This window comes from Danio rerio, chromosome 5 (genome assembly GCF_049306965.1).
Source record: "Danio rerio strain Tuebingen ecotype United States chromosome 5, GRCz12tu, whole genome shotgun sequence".
NCBI classification, from domain to species: Eukaryota; Metazoa; Chordata; class Actinopteri; order Cypriniformes; family Danionidae; genus Danio; species Danio rerio.
The window spans coordinates 8,562,894-8,579,716 of NC_133180.1; the positions used below are offsets into that span (position 1 = coordinate 8,562,894).

The 16,823-nt window shown below is 37.5% G+C and overlaps 1 protein-coding gene across 4 annotated transcripts in view; it reads right to left on the minus strand.

Annotated features, from left to right (window-relative positions):
- The window catches only part of opn4xb (opsin 4xb), a 60,833-nt gene that overhangs the window by 41,932 nt on the left and 2,078 nt on the right, over window positions 1-16,823 (minus strand). For 2 of the 4 annotated variants that reach the window (XM_073950657.1, XM_073950658.1), the window contains exons 2-3: window positions 4,350-4,444; window positions 3,994-4,155 (exon numbers count right to left, since the gene is read on the minus strand). In XM_073950657.1, the coding sequence (XP_073806758.1) occupies window positions 3,994-4,155; window positions 4,350-4,408 (221 nt within the window). In that variant the 5' untranslated portion in view covers window positions 4,409-4,444. 4 annotated transcript variants of the gene reach the window in all.

Consider the following 16,823-nt stretch of genomic DNA (forward strand, 5'->3'; position numbering starts at 1 on the left):
TTCTGAGATGCAATTATTTCAAAATCTGATATCTGAGGGCTTAAAAATATTGAGAAAATCATCTTGAAAGTTGAAATTAAATTCTCTGTTGAGATATAGAGTATTTACAGTACAAAATTTACTAAATGTCTTCATGAAACATAATTTTTTCCTAATATTCTAATGATTTTTGTCAAAAATCTTTAATTTTGAAAATGCTGATTTTGCTTTTCTCAAAAATATACTCACACTCAAAAACAAATGTCTGCTGCTTGTTCAAACTAATTATTTAAAATGATACGAAACAACACACAGGGCAGCGCGGTGGCTCAGTGATTAGCACTTTTGCCTCACAGAAAGAAGGTCGCTGGTTCGAGTCCCAGCTGGGTCAGTTGATGTTTCTGTGTGGAGTTTGCATGTTTTCCACGTGTTCAGTTGGATTTCCTCCGGGTGCTCCGGTTTCCCCCACAGTCCAAACACATGAGCTATAGGTGAATTGAAGAAACTAAATTGGCCGTAGTGTATGTGTGTGAATGAGAGTGTGTGGGTGTTTCCCAGTGTTGGGTTGTGGCTGAAAGGGCATCCGCAGCTTAAAACATATGCTGGATTAGTTGGTGATTCATTCCCCTGTGGCGACTCTGAAATAAATAAGGAACTAAGCCGAAAAACAAAATAAAGTATACAAAATGAATGTAAGAAACAACAGAATTCTTGAGATTTTTTTGAGGACAACTTACTTGTCCTCTAAAATGTGTTAAGTTAACCTAATCGATTCGTGTTGGGCCAACATAATTGAATAGTGTGGATCTTTTTACAGTGGATGTAATTTAATATTTTTGTGGTCCAGGGTCACATATAAACACTTTTAAACCAAAAAGTAATTTAAATAAAGTAAAAGTGCATGAATCATGTTTGATAGCATGAATGTGTGGAATGTAAATTCTTACCTTCTAGAATAAGCTAAGTGACAGCCTACACGTAATTGTAATCAATATGATCCTTACCTCATATTCGAATGATTGTCATCTTAAAATAAAATTATATTTTATACATCTCGATGTATGTTTGGCTCTTCTCAAAAATACACCAATGCAATAAAAGAATGTTGTGGTCAAGAGTCACATACAGTATGCACTTTTCAGCCAAAAAGTGATTTAAAAACTGATTAAGCCACACTCAAAAAAGAAAAAAAGACATTTGTTGATTGTTCAAGCTACATATTTGAATTTAAGCTGTAACCACACAATTGTTTTATGTTCAATCTACTTAAAATTGTCAAAATTAATAAGGGACGACACGGAAGCACAGTGGGTAGTGCTGTAGCCTCACAGCAAGAAGGTCGTTGGTTCGAGTCTCGGCTGGCTCAGTTGGCGTTTCTGTGTGGAGTTTGCATGTTCTCCCTGCGTTCACGTGGGTTTCCTCCGGGTGCTCCGGTTTCCCCCACAATCTAAACAAATGTGGTACAGGTGAATTAGACAAGCTTAATTGTCCATAGTATGTGTGTGTAAATGGGTGTGTATGGATGTTTCCCAGAGATGGGTTGCAGCTGGAAGGGCATCTGCTGTGTAAAACATATGCTGGATAAGTTGGCGATTTATTTTTCTGTGGTGACCCCAGATTAATTAAGGGACTAAGCCGAAAAACAAAATAAAGGAATGAATGAATGTTAGAAACAACACAAGTCTTGAGGTTTTTTTGAGGACAACTTAACTGTCTTATGTTTAATCCACTAAAATGTGTTAAGTTAACCTAATCGATTTGTGTTGGGCCAACATAATTGAATAGTGTGGATCTTTTTATAGTGGATGTAATTTAATATTTTTGTGGTCCAGGGTCTCGTATAAACACTTTTACAGTAAAAAGTGTAAAGTAATTCAAATAAAATAAAAGTGCAAGAATCATGTTTGACAGCATGAATGTGTTAAATGTAAATTCTTACCTTCTAAAATAAGTTAAGTGATAGCCTATTCGATGTATATGATCTTTACGTGATGTTTTGTAAACAAATTTCGGGAGGAGCATGCGCAGAAGATTCAGTATCAAATACGTCATTGACAATTACTCGATTATCAAATCAGTTCTTGAACAAACCCCTATATTTACCAAAGCTGTCTTACCTGCAGCATCTCACGACTTTAGCATCCCTCCACCACCCCGACACCTCACCTCTTAAGCATTACATTCCCGGGAGAAGCGTTCTGGGGCTGGGCTAGATACTTCGCTCGAATCCCAACTCCTCTTTGTTTCCTGATAAGGGGAATAACTCGAGTTGGGGTGTCTCCCTGAGCTCAGAGCCCTCTCCCCTTATACTTAAACAACTGCAAGTGTGAACTCGTGAACTCATATTGGAATGACTGTGGTCTTAAAATGAAAATATATTTTATACATCTTTGATGTATGTTTGGCTCTTCTTAAAAATCCGCTGCGTTAAAATATATTCTGGATAAGTTGGCGGTTCATTCCGCTCTGGCAACCCCAGATTGATAAAGGGACTAAGCCCGAAATTAAAAATTAAAATTAACAAATTAATTCAATTCCTTCATGTTGCTGTAACACAAATCAACTGTGGAACCCAAATACACCTAACATAAATACATGTTTACTTTCACCAGATATCTTTTAACCTTCATGTTGTGTTTTTCATAGATACATGAAGTACAAGAAGTCCAATTAAAATCATGTTTCACAGCTTAAATGCATTGAAAATAGTTTGTCAAACAGTTAAATGTAAAGTTTTACTTCAAACCTCCTAAAATAAGTTAAGAGATTTTTTCATAATGTCCAAAAGATTTTCATCTTAAAAAAAAATAATAAATAAATAAATAAATAAATAAATATATATATATATATATATATATATATATATATATATATATATATATATATATATATATATACATATATATATATACATATATATATATATACATATATATATATATATATATATACATATATATATATATATATATATATATATATATATATATATATACATATATATATATATATATGTATATTTATATTATTTTATATTTTTTATGTACACAATTTTTTATATATTTTATGTACACTAAGAAAATGGCAGTTCATGTGCTTGTCAGTATTTCACTGTCAAAAACACAGTACAAACCGTAAAAGTAATTCCTCATTTTTACAGTAATCTACCATATTACATTAATTTATAGATGTAATATGTCTGTATTTTGAATTACCCACATCTACACATCTATTGTTACACAGACAGACACGTTAACACAGCCAAATGCAGGTGGTGATGAGAAAGTTACCAACGCTCATCCCAAACAACTTTTCCCACAACCATCAGATAATTGCATCAGTGTATAAAAGGTGCTTATAGTGTCATTCACACAGCCACTAAACAGCAATATATTAACACGCATAAAATTAAAGTCATGAAATAAACATTGTTTCTCAGCATTAGATGTAACATAAATCTCTAATGTAGTTACATTAGTGATAGGGAAACAACTAAAACGATCCACAGTAATGTTAACAATGCAGGCAATTCTGGAAAAGTCCATTTACGTTACTCTCCGTATATATTAAAGAAACATACTGTTAGCCAGGTTACAAATTTTTATTGTAGCATTTTAGTTTTTTTAAGGATTGAAATCACTGTCATTTTTAAAGTGTATGTTATTCTCAAAAATACACCAATGCAATAAAAGATAGTTGTGGTCAAGGGTCACATATGTGCACTTTTTAGCCAAAAATTTATATTAAAAAAAATGATTAAACCACAGTTCTACAAATACATATTTACCTAACTATATTTTATATAATTAAATGTTTTTATCTTAATGTTTTGTTTTTTATTACTTAATAAAAGTGCAAGAATTTCAATCGAAATCATGTTTGACAGCATTAATGTGTTTAAAACTGTTTGTCAAACAGTTAAAACAGTACAGTAAACAGTAAAGTGTTAATTTAAACCTTCTAAAGCAAGGTAAAAGACTGCATACTCGTGATCATAACCAGCTCAGCTTGTACCTGTAGAAGGCGAACATGACCAGAGCGTTTCCAGAAACTCCCAAAGTGCCGATGATGAGGATGAGGAAGGCGATGATGTAATGCACATGATCCGGGACGTCCAGTCTTTTGTAAATCTGCCTCTGTGGCTCCATCACCAAACTGAAGATACAGCAACAAACACTGAAGAAGAAGAATAATAAGATGAAGAAGAAGAGTTCAACAAGTCAGAGCTGAGCGCAGAGCCACTCATGATCTCTGTCTTCGGTTTCACGCATCTCTGTCTGTCTGTGTGTGTGTGTGTGTCTCCGCTCAGACTGAGAGTGTTTAGTCACACACGATCAGTAACGGTAATAGACAAACACACTGCGACCTACTTGTGGGAGCCGTTTGCTTGAGTCACATGACGCTCTGTTCGTTCCATTATCTGCTCCATCCAGTGCGTCTTCAGACCGACATCCACAGCAGGTCACTAGAAATGATTCCCATTATCCGTTATTACTGCATTTACATTTATTCACCCGACAAAAGCTTTTGGTAACACTTTATTTTGATGGTCCATTTGAGTAATAGTAGACTGTCTGCGTAATATCTGCTGATATTATAATATCAGCCTCCACCGCTGAGACTGCAGCTCTGCACAAGAACTTTGGCCAGCGGAGAAATTAAAATGGTCATGCCCAACTGAGTCTGGTTTCTCTTAAGGTTTTTTTTCTTCACTCTCCTATCGTTGAAGTTTTTTTTTTCCTCTCCGCTGTCGCCTCTGGCTTGCATGGTTCAGGATCGGTAGAGCTACACATCGATGAATTTGCTCATCAGTGTTTGGACTCTCAGTAATGACTTGAAACCACACTGAACTGAGCTAAACTGAACTGAACTTAAACACTAAATACTGAACTACCCTGATCCAGTTAATATGACCCAGGTGCAGACTGGGACAAAAATTCAGCCCTGGCACTGTTGCCACATAAGCCCACATTACCACAACGACACAGCCCCACCCACGGACACGCACATTCACTATTTATTTTGGTGTACAGATGGGGAAATAATATGACATTTTTGCCAGATTTTGATTATATCCGGGTAACCTTGGATTGGGTCGTCCCATCTTGAAACCAGGCGGCAGTTGCCGATTGGGCCAAATGCTTAACATTTATTATTATTATTATTATTTTTATTATCATCATCATAATATCACATCTAGCAACAGATAAAAGCTGTCTGCAATAAAAAAACAATACTTTTTTTTTAAACTGACCGGCCCACATTTAAAAATTGGCATTTGCCAGAATTGCCAGATGGCCAGTCCGCCCCTGCTATGAAAATTTATGTGAAGCTGCTTTGACACAATCTACATTGTAAAAGCGCTATACAAATAAAGCTGAACTGAATTGAATTGAACTTGTCGACTTACATCAACTCTAACTCCAACCTAACAATACTTATAATCTAAAGAGAATTAGTTGCAATGTAACTGAAATTCAACAAATGGACCATCAAAATTAAGTGTGACCAAGCTTTCATCCAAAGTGACTTATCAATTACAGAAGTAATCAAATCTGACATAAAATAACCTTTTTATTGAAGAGGAATCAGTTGTAGTTGTGTTTTTTTTTTTCTGTAGAAATAAGAATTAATTCAGTAAATGTTTGGCTATTACAGATGGGAAAACTGCACTTAAAATAAATCACTGCAAATGCACAAAACTATTTTACAAAATAACGCAATAAAGCGTTGAAATTATGGTGATTAACCTGAAAGTGTAACGTGTATTTTGTGTAACTTCACAGTTTAAATGCAAATTATTATCAGTATTAAACAGCTATTCATTTAATTTTGACCATAAAGTCTGTATTTTTGCAGTTTTTGCTTGTAATTTCAAGACTTCACACTTAGCTGATGATTTATAAAAGCTTGTTTGGCATGCTGTCCCGGGAGAGAGCTCCGAGCTCAAGGGATCCTCGAGCCCGGGGCTTCCTCCCGTTGGCAGAGCGAGAGGGGAGCCTGAGCTCGGTGGATCTCAGAACTCCCCGACTGCGGTAGCTAAGGGAACAGAGGGGTTAGACAAATGCTTGATTGTTGTACGTGTTGAATGTCTTTGGATGATGGGAGGAAACCAGAGAACCCGGGGAAAACCCACGCGGACACGGGGAGAACATACAAACTCCTCACAGAAACACCCACTGGCCCTATGGGACCAGGGCTGGCAGTGTTCTTGCTGTGGGGCTCACAGTGCTAACCACTGGGCCGCCTTGCCGCCCAATCAGAGGTAAAGGAGGAGAATAGGGGAGGAGGGGGGCTTCTTCCAAACAAAGATAAAATTAAAACTGTGGTTATTTATAGTAGCTTAGGGCTTATATGATTGGAAGATAGTGATTAGCAAATACGGGACCGGCCGTGATAAATCATAAGCACGTGATCCTCTCGAAATTAGTTTATGAATAAACTTCACTTAGTGAAATGGTTCATTCATTTCCTTCATCAATTTCCTTCATTTCCTTCATCCTTCATCAATTTCCTTCATCAATTTCCTTCGGCTTATGAACCGCCAACTAGGGCTGCACGATTCTGGCAAAAATGTAAATCATGATTTTTTTTTGCTTAAAATCAAGATCACGATTCTTTCTCACGATTCTGTAGATGTAAAATAAAGGTTAATATGATTAGCCTATTATTATTGTTAATTCTCAAGCATGTGGTAAAACAACAAAAGTATTAGGCCTATGTGTAGCTCTACTGTTGCTTAAAATGCTAAATTTTGTATTATGGGGGACTTAAACAGACTTTCAATATGTCCAGTTTGTTAATTCACAGTAAAGCGATGACATCAGAATATAACTATTCATAATTATAAAATTGAATTATTATGTTTGAGACATGTGCTTGTCATCTGTCATTGACAACATTATTAGACCATAATATTTCCATTATTTATAGGCTAAGGTTGTTAGACTGACACAGCAAACATTTATTTTCATGCACAACACTTTGTGTTCACTATGAAAGAAAAAAAATTTGAAATGCTTGTCGTAATCATAACTCTAAAATGCAATGTGATCATTTAAATGATGTGCGCACAGGTTTCACTTCCTAGTGCGGCTCATGGCTGCTGTCACCGTGAGAAAAAAACACACACATGCAAATCAAACCTCCCACACGGCCCTCAAACAATCGCTCTGTGCAACAAACTGAACGTTATTTACAACTTTATTACCTGTTATTCACAGCATATGCAGGTTGTTTTCACTAAAGTAGGCGTCATTTTTGTGCACGCGCATGTTCTCGGAAGTAAACAAACAGTGCGTCAGCTCACACGCAACTTCACGACCGTGAACACATCGTTACATGAAGACAGAAATGACATTTTGACCGAAATTATACCATATAAACACAGTATGTGACATTTTTAACACCATTTGAAGGTGTCAATGTTCCTGTGAAGACTTCTGTGGCCTCCTTTTCTTCTCTCCTGACCTTTAAAATATAATTGGCTCAATCATAGAAAAGCTGAATTAGGATCATGTGTAGGGTCGTATCGAGATCGTGATCTTTTTTCGATTAGTCGTGCAGCCCTACTGCCAACTTATCCAGTGTAACAGGTTATAAAAGTGCTTCCACTTGCTTTTCTTTTATGTCCATGGCCCTTTAATTCTAAATGACCCCCTCTCTGTTCATTGGCTGGTGCCATGTTATAAACTAGTTCAGCACAGGTCATTATTATTTGCGCCAGCCAAGAGAGAGGTCGTGGTGAGTGAGTGCTCCTCTAAAATATATATATTTTTATTGATCCTTTTGTTTTTATTATACACAAAGCATCTTTTCTTTGTGCAGACCACTTTATAATTGCTAATATACACCCATCATTGCAGGACGACATGTTAGACTGTTGAAGCTGATCACTGTGTTTTTACTGTGTTTACCAGGTACATGATTTAATATTTACCGTGTTGCTGAACTCATGTAATATGTTTACTTGATTATTATTCGCGCCAGCCAAGAGAGTGGTCGTGGACGACATGTTAGACTGCTGAAACTGTGTTTTCACTGTTTACTATAGAGACGTGTTAATATGCGCCTGTCAATCAATACGGTGGGCGGGCAAAACGCACTCCTACATCACGATGCGATGGGCCTCAAAAGGGGAGGGATTTGGATCCTATTTTAACGTCAGGAAATTAAAAAAAAGAGACTTACTGGGCTCTATTTTGACGGTCCATGTGCAGAGCACAAAACGCAGGGCACAAACACTTTCAGGGCGTGTCAGAACGCATTTTTGCTAATTTACGGACGGGGAAATCCGCTTTGCGCCGTGGCGCATGGTCTAAAAGGCTTGAGTTTATTTTCTTAATGAGTTATAGGTGTGTTTTGAGAATAAACCAATTAGAGTCTCATCTCCCATTCCCTTTAAGAGCCAGCTGCGTCGCACCATAAGCGCATTCGCTATTAACAGGACGTAAAGTAAGTCTAAGTGGAAAAAATGAGCATTTCACAAGCAAACAGTTAACAGTTTTTTAACCGAAAGCTGTTCAACAGAGCATCTACTGCGTGAGAATGAGAGATAATGGATCTACTTTCACTTTCGCTCTTGGATAGGGAAACCTTTACGCACAGACATCAATTAGTCTATAAATAAATAATTTCGTTTGTTAAGCATAAATATTCGTTTCAAAACTATTTCTTAATTCAGTTCTAATTTCCAGCAAACTAATAAATGAACAATAATAACAAAATGTGCTCAAAAACCTGAGTTATATCCTAAAACTCATGCTGTGCCCCATATGGTCTAAAACCTGACATGCAGGTGAGCAAATCTAAGCTTGTTTTTAATTAAACAAATATAAATATGGATATAATAAATAATACTGCTAATAATAATAACATTATACAAAAGCAAATTGTTATGAATGAACTGAAAAAGCCTCCCGAGATGAAGAAGGCATAAAAGCAGTAATTTTTCATATTTATGTAGGCTAGAAAATAATATGTTTTGTAATATTTTAATCCTTTATATTTATATTCTATATCTATTCTTATTATATCCTATATATATTCTTAATATTAAAATGTTTTCATATGTAAAGATATTTGCCTATTGCTCTCTTGTGTGTATTAAGCAGTGCGTAAGCGAGGTGCAACTCTGCGCCGGAGTTTAGACCGGGTTAGTTTCGGTCTAATGAAAAATCTATTTTAGTTTCTCAAAATAGCAACGCGCCAGCGGTCCGCCTCAGAACGCCTCCCTTTTAGACCAGAACGCCTATGGGCGCACATATGAGCGCTAATGCATTTGCTATTTAAACAGCGTAGCGCAACGCCTCAAAATGACTCTTGCGCCAAGCTGAAACTACCAAACAAGTATTGCGCCGCGCCTTGCACCACATTGCGCCGGGTGTATGATAGGGCCCATTGTGTTTATATCACTCTAATATGACTGTGGACACACTATACCTACACACAGTTCTGTCCAAACAGCTCACAAAAGAGGATTTTCATCATAAGTGCCCTTTGCATATAACATGGTCTCATATATTGTTTTGTTTTCAAAAACGATGTCAAAATTATATGACTTTTTTCTTTAGACAAACCAAATTTGTTTGCCAGAGGTGTAAGTAAAACATGTTTTATTTACCAAGAGTATATATTTTTTTCATCCATATATGTAATTAAAAGAAAAAATGAATGGTTAAAAGAAATATTTAACGAAAAAGGTGCACTCTAAACAAAACCATTAGCAAATATCTTTCACAGAAAACAAAATCATTCACAGAAAACACTCTTTTTTGACCACCTTCTTTCATCCTATACAAAACCCAGCAAATGAAAAAGCTTAATGGGTCGCCCTGAGAGACTGTGTATGTGTGTGTATGTGTGTGTGTGTGTGTGTTCAGCTCATCCGTCTCTTTAACACTGTAATCCAGGCATCACTTCTGTTCTCTCTCCGCGGCAGTCAACGGCACGCTGGGATTGAAAGATGTGGGATTATATCTCTCTCCATAATCCTACATCTTAGCTAAAACCTCACCGGCAATAACAGCATTACTCTAATTCAGTCTATATGACAAGCGTCCTCATGCTAACATGACAGACTCCTGCAGATTATACTATAGATCCAAGAATCAATCTAACTAACCTGGAACAGGCGAAAACTCCTAATCTGGAAGAAAGGATGGGATATAGCCCACATAGCAAAATTTGTCTGGCCCAGATCAGTGAATTACGATACAAGACTGCACCAAGTCTGGCTTCCATACAGGGGACAAACATGGACCATAGCTGGGCCAAGTCTCAGCTAAGTTAATTACCCAGAACTTGGTCAGAAATGTTGGTGTCACGACTGCAGTTAAATTGATAAACGCATGAAGCATTGAGTTTTAGGCATGCTATTGCCACGCTCTTTTTTTTGAAGCGACCTGATTGGTAGAATCTTTTTCATTTATTCATTCATTTTCTTGTCGGCTTAGTCCCTATACTAATCCGGGGTCGCCACAGCCGAATGAACTCGCCAACAGCGAGTTGTTACGCAGCGGATGCCCTTCCAGCCGCAACCCATCCCAGGGAAACATCCACACACACATTCACACACACACTCATACACTACGGACAATTTAGCCTACCCAATTCACCTGTACCACATGTCTTTGGACTGTGTGGGAAACCGGAGCACCAGGAGCAAACTCACGCGAACGCAGGGAGAACATGCAAATTCTTTTTATCCTCCACACTGTCCCCATGATGACAATCACGCATTTTTAGGCATTACATAAATTATATTTAATCCTTATCTCCGATGTAAGTGCATAGTTTTTTTTTTATGACGGTATAACGGTATTGAAACTGATACCGTTGCTATAGACCATTTCAATGTGGTCATTGGCCCATGAACATTTCCCGCTTGTTATCAAACTATTTCATATCTGTAACAAGAGGCAATACAATCATAACTTAATGTTTAAACAGCATCATAACATTATTTATCAATACAGTATGTGACTCTTTTTGAATTCTCGAAAGCTGTAGAAATTAAAAATGTAAAACAGGAAATATGTTGGGACCATTGTTTTTGTTGACATGCCTCAAAATGGTATTTTTAGATCTCGTGGTATACCATATTACCGCCCAAGCCTAGAGCTTTAGGTGAAGTAGATGAGCGAAATTGTCCGTAGTGTATGTGTGTTTGTGTGTGTGTGTGTGTGTGTGTGTGTGTGTGTGTGCGCGTGTTTTTGTGACATATCAAGACACAAATCTGTATAATGACATGTGTATGACACAGGTATAACAAAAAGGAGGTGAAATATGAGGACATTGATGACGTCATCATTTCTCAAAATGCTTAAAAATCCTACAGAATGAGTTTAATCAGAGAGTACAGCTGCACACAGTTCCTGTGATGGTTGGGTTTAGAGGTGGGGTGGGGGCAATATAATATACGGTTTGGACAGTATAAAATGAACGGAAACCTATGTAATGTCCCCACTTTTCACAAAAACAAACATGTGTGTGTGTGTGTGTGTGTGTGAGTGTGTGTGAGTGTGTGTGTGTGTGTGTGTGTGTGGGTGGGTGTTTTCCAGTACTGGGTTACAGATGGAATGGCATCTGCTGCATAAAACATATGCTGAAATAGTTGGCGGTTCATTCCACTGTGGCAACCTCTAATAAATAAGGGACTAAAGCCAAAGGAAACTGAATGAATAATACAGTGAAATGCAGTGGAAAAGGCATGCTAGATTGAGTGCGATGCATAAAAGCAATCTGATTTTTCAGTGGGACAGCGCAACATGTAAAGGTCGACATAAGCCTCTTTAGCCTGTCTTGAAAAAAAAAAAATCATCCTTGTGTAACATCATGCTTTAATGTAACCATGATCTAAATGTGGTGGACATGAAATGAACTGTCTGCTTAAACGAGAGAATGTTTCGCATTTTGGATTAACATGGCATGAAGGGGACTAGCAATAATATTACAGCACATGTAATCACAAAGACTGCTCAGCTTTGTTCTGCGTGCAGCAGGCAGATTTTATTGCACATTAGACACTTTTTTTTGTTCTATATTTTTTTATTGACTGAATCCCATTTCAACATTCAAAGTGTGCATATCAGGGGTCCGTTCTTCGTACCTCGCTTAAATGATCTAAGATGTTTTGGCAGATCCTGGATCTTTTAATCTTGATAACTGATCTCTGGCTAATTTGGTTCTTCAAACAAGTTCGCGAATCAGATTAGAATGTCTGGATAAATGTGACCAAGCGTGTGTTATGAAGGACATATCTATCGATCCTCGAAATCATGATCAGCAATGCAACGATTGGCTGACGGCACAGCAGCCTAATGACATCATCTGATTAATATTCAATTATCCATGTGAGCAAAATTACATCAAATTAGCAGTAAACGGTTTGTTAAATATGACATGCAATAACATTACACATTTGTTAAGAGCGGCAGGCTTTACACTTTCATGTATTCATCATGTATTTCAATCAGTGTATTTAGTTCTACATTTAGAGAAGATTTTCCTTATTATAGTAGCTGTTTTTTTAATCGGTGTAAAGAATAACTGGTTGTTTGCAAAAGCATTTTGATATCGGTAAGGGCGTCTGCAACTTTTGTGAAGCATCAAATCACCGGCATATTAACTATCAAAACATGTTCATGACTGCATAAATGTATTATTGCTTTTTTAAAAAGTCACATATTGTGCATTTCTATTATACACAATTTGTACTAAAGTGATCTAACAAGTTCATATCAATTTCTCTTTGCACCGCCAGGTGGCAGTCTTTGTACTTTCATTTCGAGGGTGCAGATTGCATAAGTTTTATTAATATGTATAACTTTATTTATTTTATTAATGACTATAACTTTATATATATATATATATATATATATATATATATATATAGTTTAAAAATATTTACCATTTTCCCAAGTGTAACAACTACTGTAAGAAAATATCAGAATTCGGAACATACTTTATTATCTTTTCTTGAACTGAGCCGATCTAATCCTGTTTATATGAATTGAACCTGCTCCCGATCAGGTTTGACCTAGCAGAACTGTTGCTATGACAACTCTCGGATCAGCTTTGAAGAACGAAACGATCCTGGATCGTGTCAAATCGTCAATATCCAAATCCAGCTAACTGAGTAATCCACGTACGAAGAACGGACCCCAGGAGTGTCCAAACTTTTTAATATGAAGGGCCAAAAACGAAACTCTACTAATGCGCTTTGGGTCGAAGGTATATATAGCAGCTGTATTACATTAACGTTCCCATGAGTTAATAAATAGTAATTAATTTCCTAATATTTACAAATAACTACAAAGCATTGCTTTAAACTCACTATAAATAACCAGATGTTATCTCAATATCTTCGTCTTGGAGAAACCCTTCACCCAACCCTACTTTCCCTCCTTTCAAATGGCGGACACGGTGGCCAGTGATAAGCGCTGTTGCCTCACAGCAAGAATGCCCCTGGTTTAATTCCCTTCCAAACCAGGCGACATTTCTGTGCGTGTTTTGCTCGTTCTCCCTGTGCTCGCGTGGGTTTTCCCCGGGTCCTCCGGTTTCCTCCCACAGTTCAAAAACAAGCACCCTAAACAATTAATCCAAAATATTTTAGCCAAGCTTTGAGTACACCTTTTCAGCATCCATATCTGACACTTAGCTACAATAGGCAGGTCATCGAGATCTACCCGAGCTCAAACTCCCCTCTCACCCTGCAATGGGAGGGAGCCCAGGGCTCGAGGATCTTATAGGTTCAGGGCTCTCTCCCGGGACAGCACTCCAAACAAGCTTTATTATCAATCATCAGCTAAGTGTGAACTCTTGAAATTAAATGTAACTGAAATGATTGGATTTGCCTATATTTGACCCACCGTTGAGTCACAACAACCCAGCTTTTGTAAGAGTCTGAAAAACTGAGGTTAAGTTACAAAAACAAAACATTACCTACACTCTCAGAAATAAAGGAACACTGGGGTGGTACCTTTTCAACAGGTACACATCCGTACTTAAAGAGTACCTCAAAAGTATATATTAGTACCAACATTTTATAAGAGGAACACTTTTGTACTTCTTAGGTACTAATATGCACCCTTGAGGTATTAATATGGACCTTTTAGGTACAAATTTGTACCTTCTGAAAAGGTACCACCCCAGTGACAGCTCTCATACCTTTCTTTCTTAGAGTGTACAATAAAAAAAATGCAGCCATAGCATGCTGAAACAACGTTTGGAGAAAATCTGTTGTCATTTCTGTAGTGAGTGCAGGGGCGAACTGGCCATCTGGTAATTCTGGCAAATGCCAGACGGGCTGGACCATTTTTTAAATGTGGGCCAGTATAACTATTTTTTTATATGTATTGTTTTTACATGCAGGCAGCTTTTATCTCTAACAAGATGTGAATATTATGATGATGATGATGATGATGATGATGATGATGATGATGATGATAGTAATAATAATAATAAATGTCAAGCACTGGCCCAATCAGTGATGACCGGCTGGTTTCGAGATGGGCCAACCCAATCAGAGGTTACATGGACTTAATCAAAATCTGGCAAGAATGTCAAACAAAAAGTAAGTGCAACCCAAGCTAATTGTCAGAGGTGGACCGTAAAAAAGGAAAGGCGGTGCCGAAAAGCTCAGAGAAGGCAAAAAATTGCTCTAAAGTCAGACGCTGACAACTGCATAAAATTAACCGAAATAGTCTCGAAAGGGCGCAGCGCAATGGGTAGCGCTGCCACCTCACAGCAAGAAGGTCAATGGTTCAAGCCTCGGCTGGGTCAGTTGGTGTTTCTGTGTGGAGTTTGCATGTTCGTGTGGGTTTCCCTCACAAGTCCTAACACATGTGCTATAGGTGAATTTGGTAGGCCTAATTGTCCGTAGTGCATGTATGAAAATGTGTGTGTATAGGGGTTTCCCAGTGATGGGTTGCAGCTTGGAGGGCATCAGCTGCATAAAACATATGCTGAATAAGTTAGTGGTTCATTCCACTATGGCGACCCCAGATTAGTAAAGGGACTAAGCCGAATAGAAAATGAAGGAATGAAATGATTGCACGTTTAAATTTGTTATAAACAGGTTGTTTTTGTTCCAGTCACATGCATTAAATGTTTAAATATCTCTTACATATAGTACTGCTTATATTATTTCACCATCTGTACACCAACACAAGTAGTAGTTGTGCATGTCTGTGGATGGGGCTGTGTCGGTGTGGTAACGTGGGCTGGTGTGGCTACAGTGCCAGGGCTGATTTTTAGTCCCAGTCCACCCCTGAGTGAGTGTGCACAATATCCCTTCACAATCTTCAAGGGACAGGCAGATTTTCTTAGAAAGCATTTCTTTGGCCTAGAAATAAATCCTGACTCATAATATTCTCTGACTTCATGACCGGTGATCTGTTCCCCAGTGAACAAGATAACATGTAATTTATGGCGGCTTTAAACTTTGCCATCAGGACCATGCTGTGTATCTTAATCTTTTGTTGTCTTGGGATTACTCTTCTTTCAGGCCAAGATGAACGGAATGAATTTTTATCTGGAGCGAATAGTTGTGATTACTTGCTGATCCCCTGTTCGGATTAAATGGCAGCTTCATGTGGAGCAATGTGTCAACCTGGACAACAAAAACTGAAGACGTGAAGATATTTTAGCACAAAAACACAATGTAAAAGTAGTTGGCTTTACTTTAAAAAAAGTTTACTTTACTTAAAAAAGTCAGCCAATGTTACTTTTAAGGCAATTAGTTGACTAACGGAGAACATGCAAACTCCACACAGAAACACCAACTGACCGAGACTCGAACCGTGCTACCCACTGAGCCATTGTGCTGCATTATTATATTGGGTCACACTTTATTATAATGTACAATTATTATTAACGCTATTAACAAACTTTTAACAAATCAAGAGTTTTAACTTAATAAACTACTAATTAGATGCTTATAAATAGTTAGTAAGGTAGTAGTTGGGTTTAGGTATTGGGTAGGATTAGGCATGCAGAATAAGATCATAGTTTATAAATGCTAATAAACAGTTTGTATCTTAATAAACAGCAGGTCATAACCCGGTAGTTATTAGTGGAAATTAGGTGACATGATTACTTTATAACAGGGGTTTTCAAAGTGTGAGACGCGCCTGGGGGGTGCCAGAGCATGTCAGGGGAGGCGCGGGAAAAAATATTATATAATAAAAATATAATTATTAAGTTTAATTATTATATGTATTTTTTATAATTTTAAAACGTTTTATTTAAACAAAGCTAAAAAAATAATACGTCAAAAATAAGAAAACCTTTTTTACCCAGAAGGCCATAGCTGTGAATTCGCTTCTGTTTGGCAAGCCCGCCAATACAGGTATATGCCTGCTAATCATGCTGCTAATACAATGGATCGGTTTCTGAGACCCCCCGATTCAAAGCCTTCAAGCTCAGGGCTTAAACCCAAAAGACGACGATATGATGATCACTATTTGAGTTTAGGTCTTCTGTGGACAGGACCAGCTGATGAACCACGACATTTATGTGTGGTTTGTCAAGATATTTTGGCTAATGACAGCATGAGACCCGCTAAACTTCGGTGACACCTTGAAACCAAGCATGATGAGGTAGCAGGAAAACCTCCAGAATTTTTGTGTGTGTGTGTTTGGGAGGAGAGGGGCGCCAATGGATAAGTTGTGTCAAAAGGGAGGCCCACTGTCATAGACTTTGAAAAACCCTGCTTTATAATGTAGGAATGGGTTTTAACCACAGCGGTTCGAACTGTAGTTCTGCCAAGTGACTAAAAAGTTATCAGCATTATAGTAAAATACTGTACATTTCTAGTCAAACCATTTGTCTTATACCAAAAA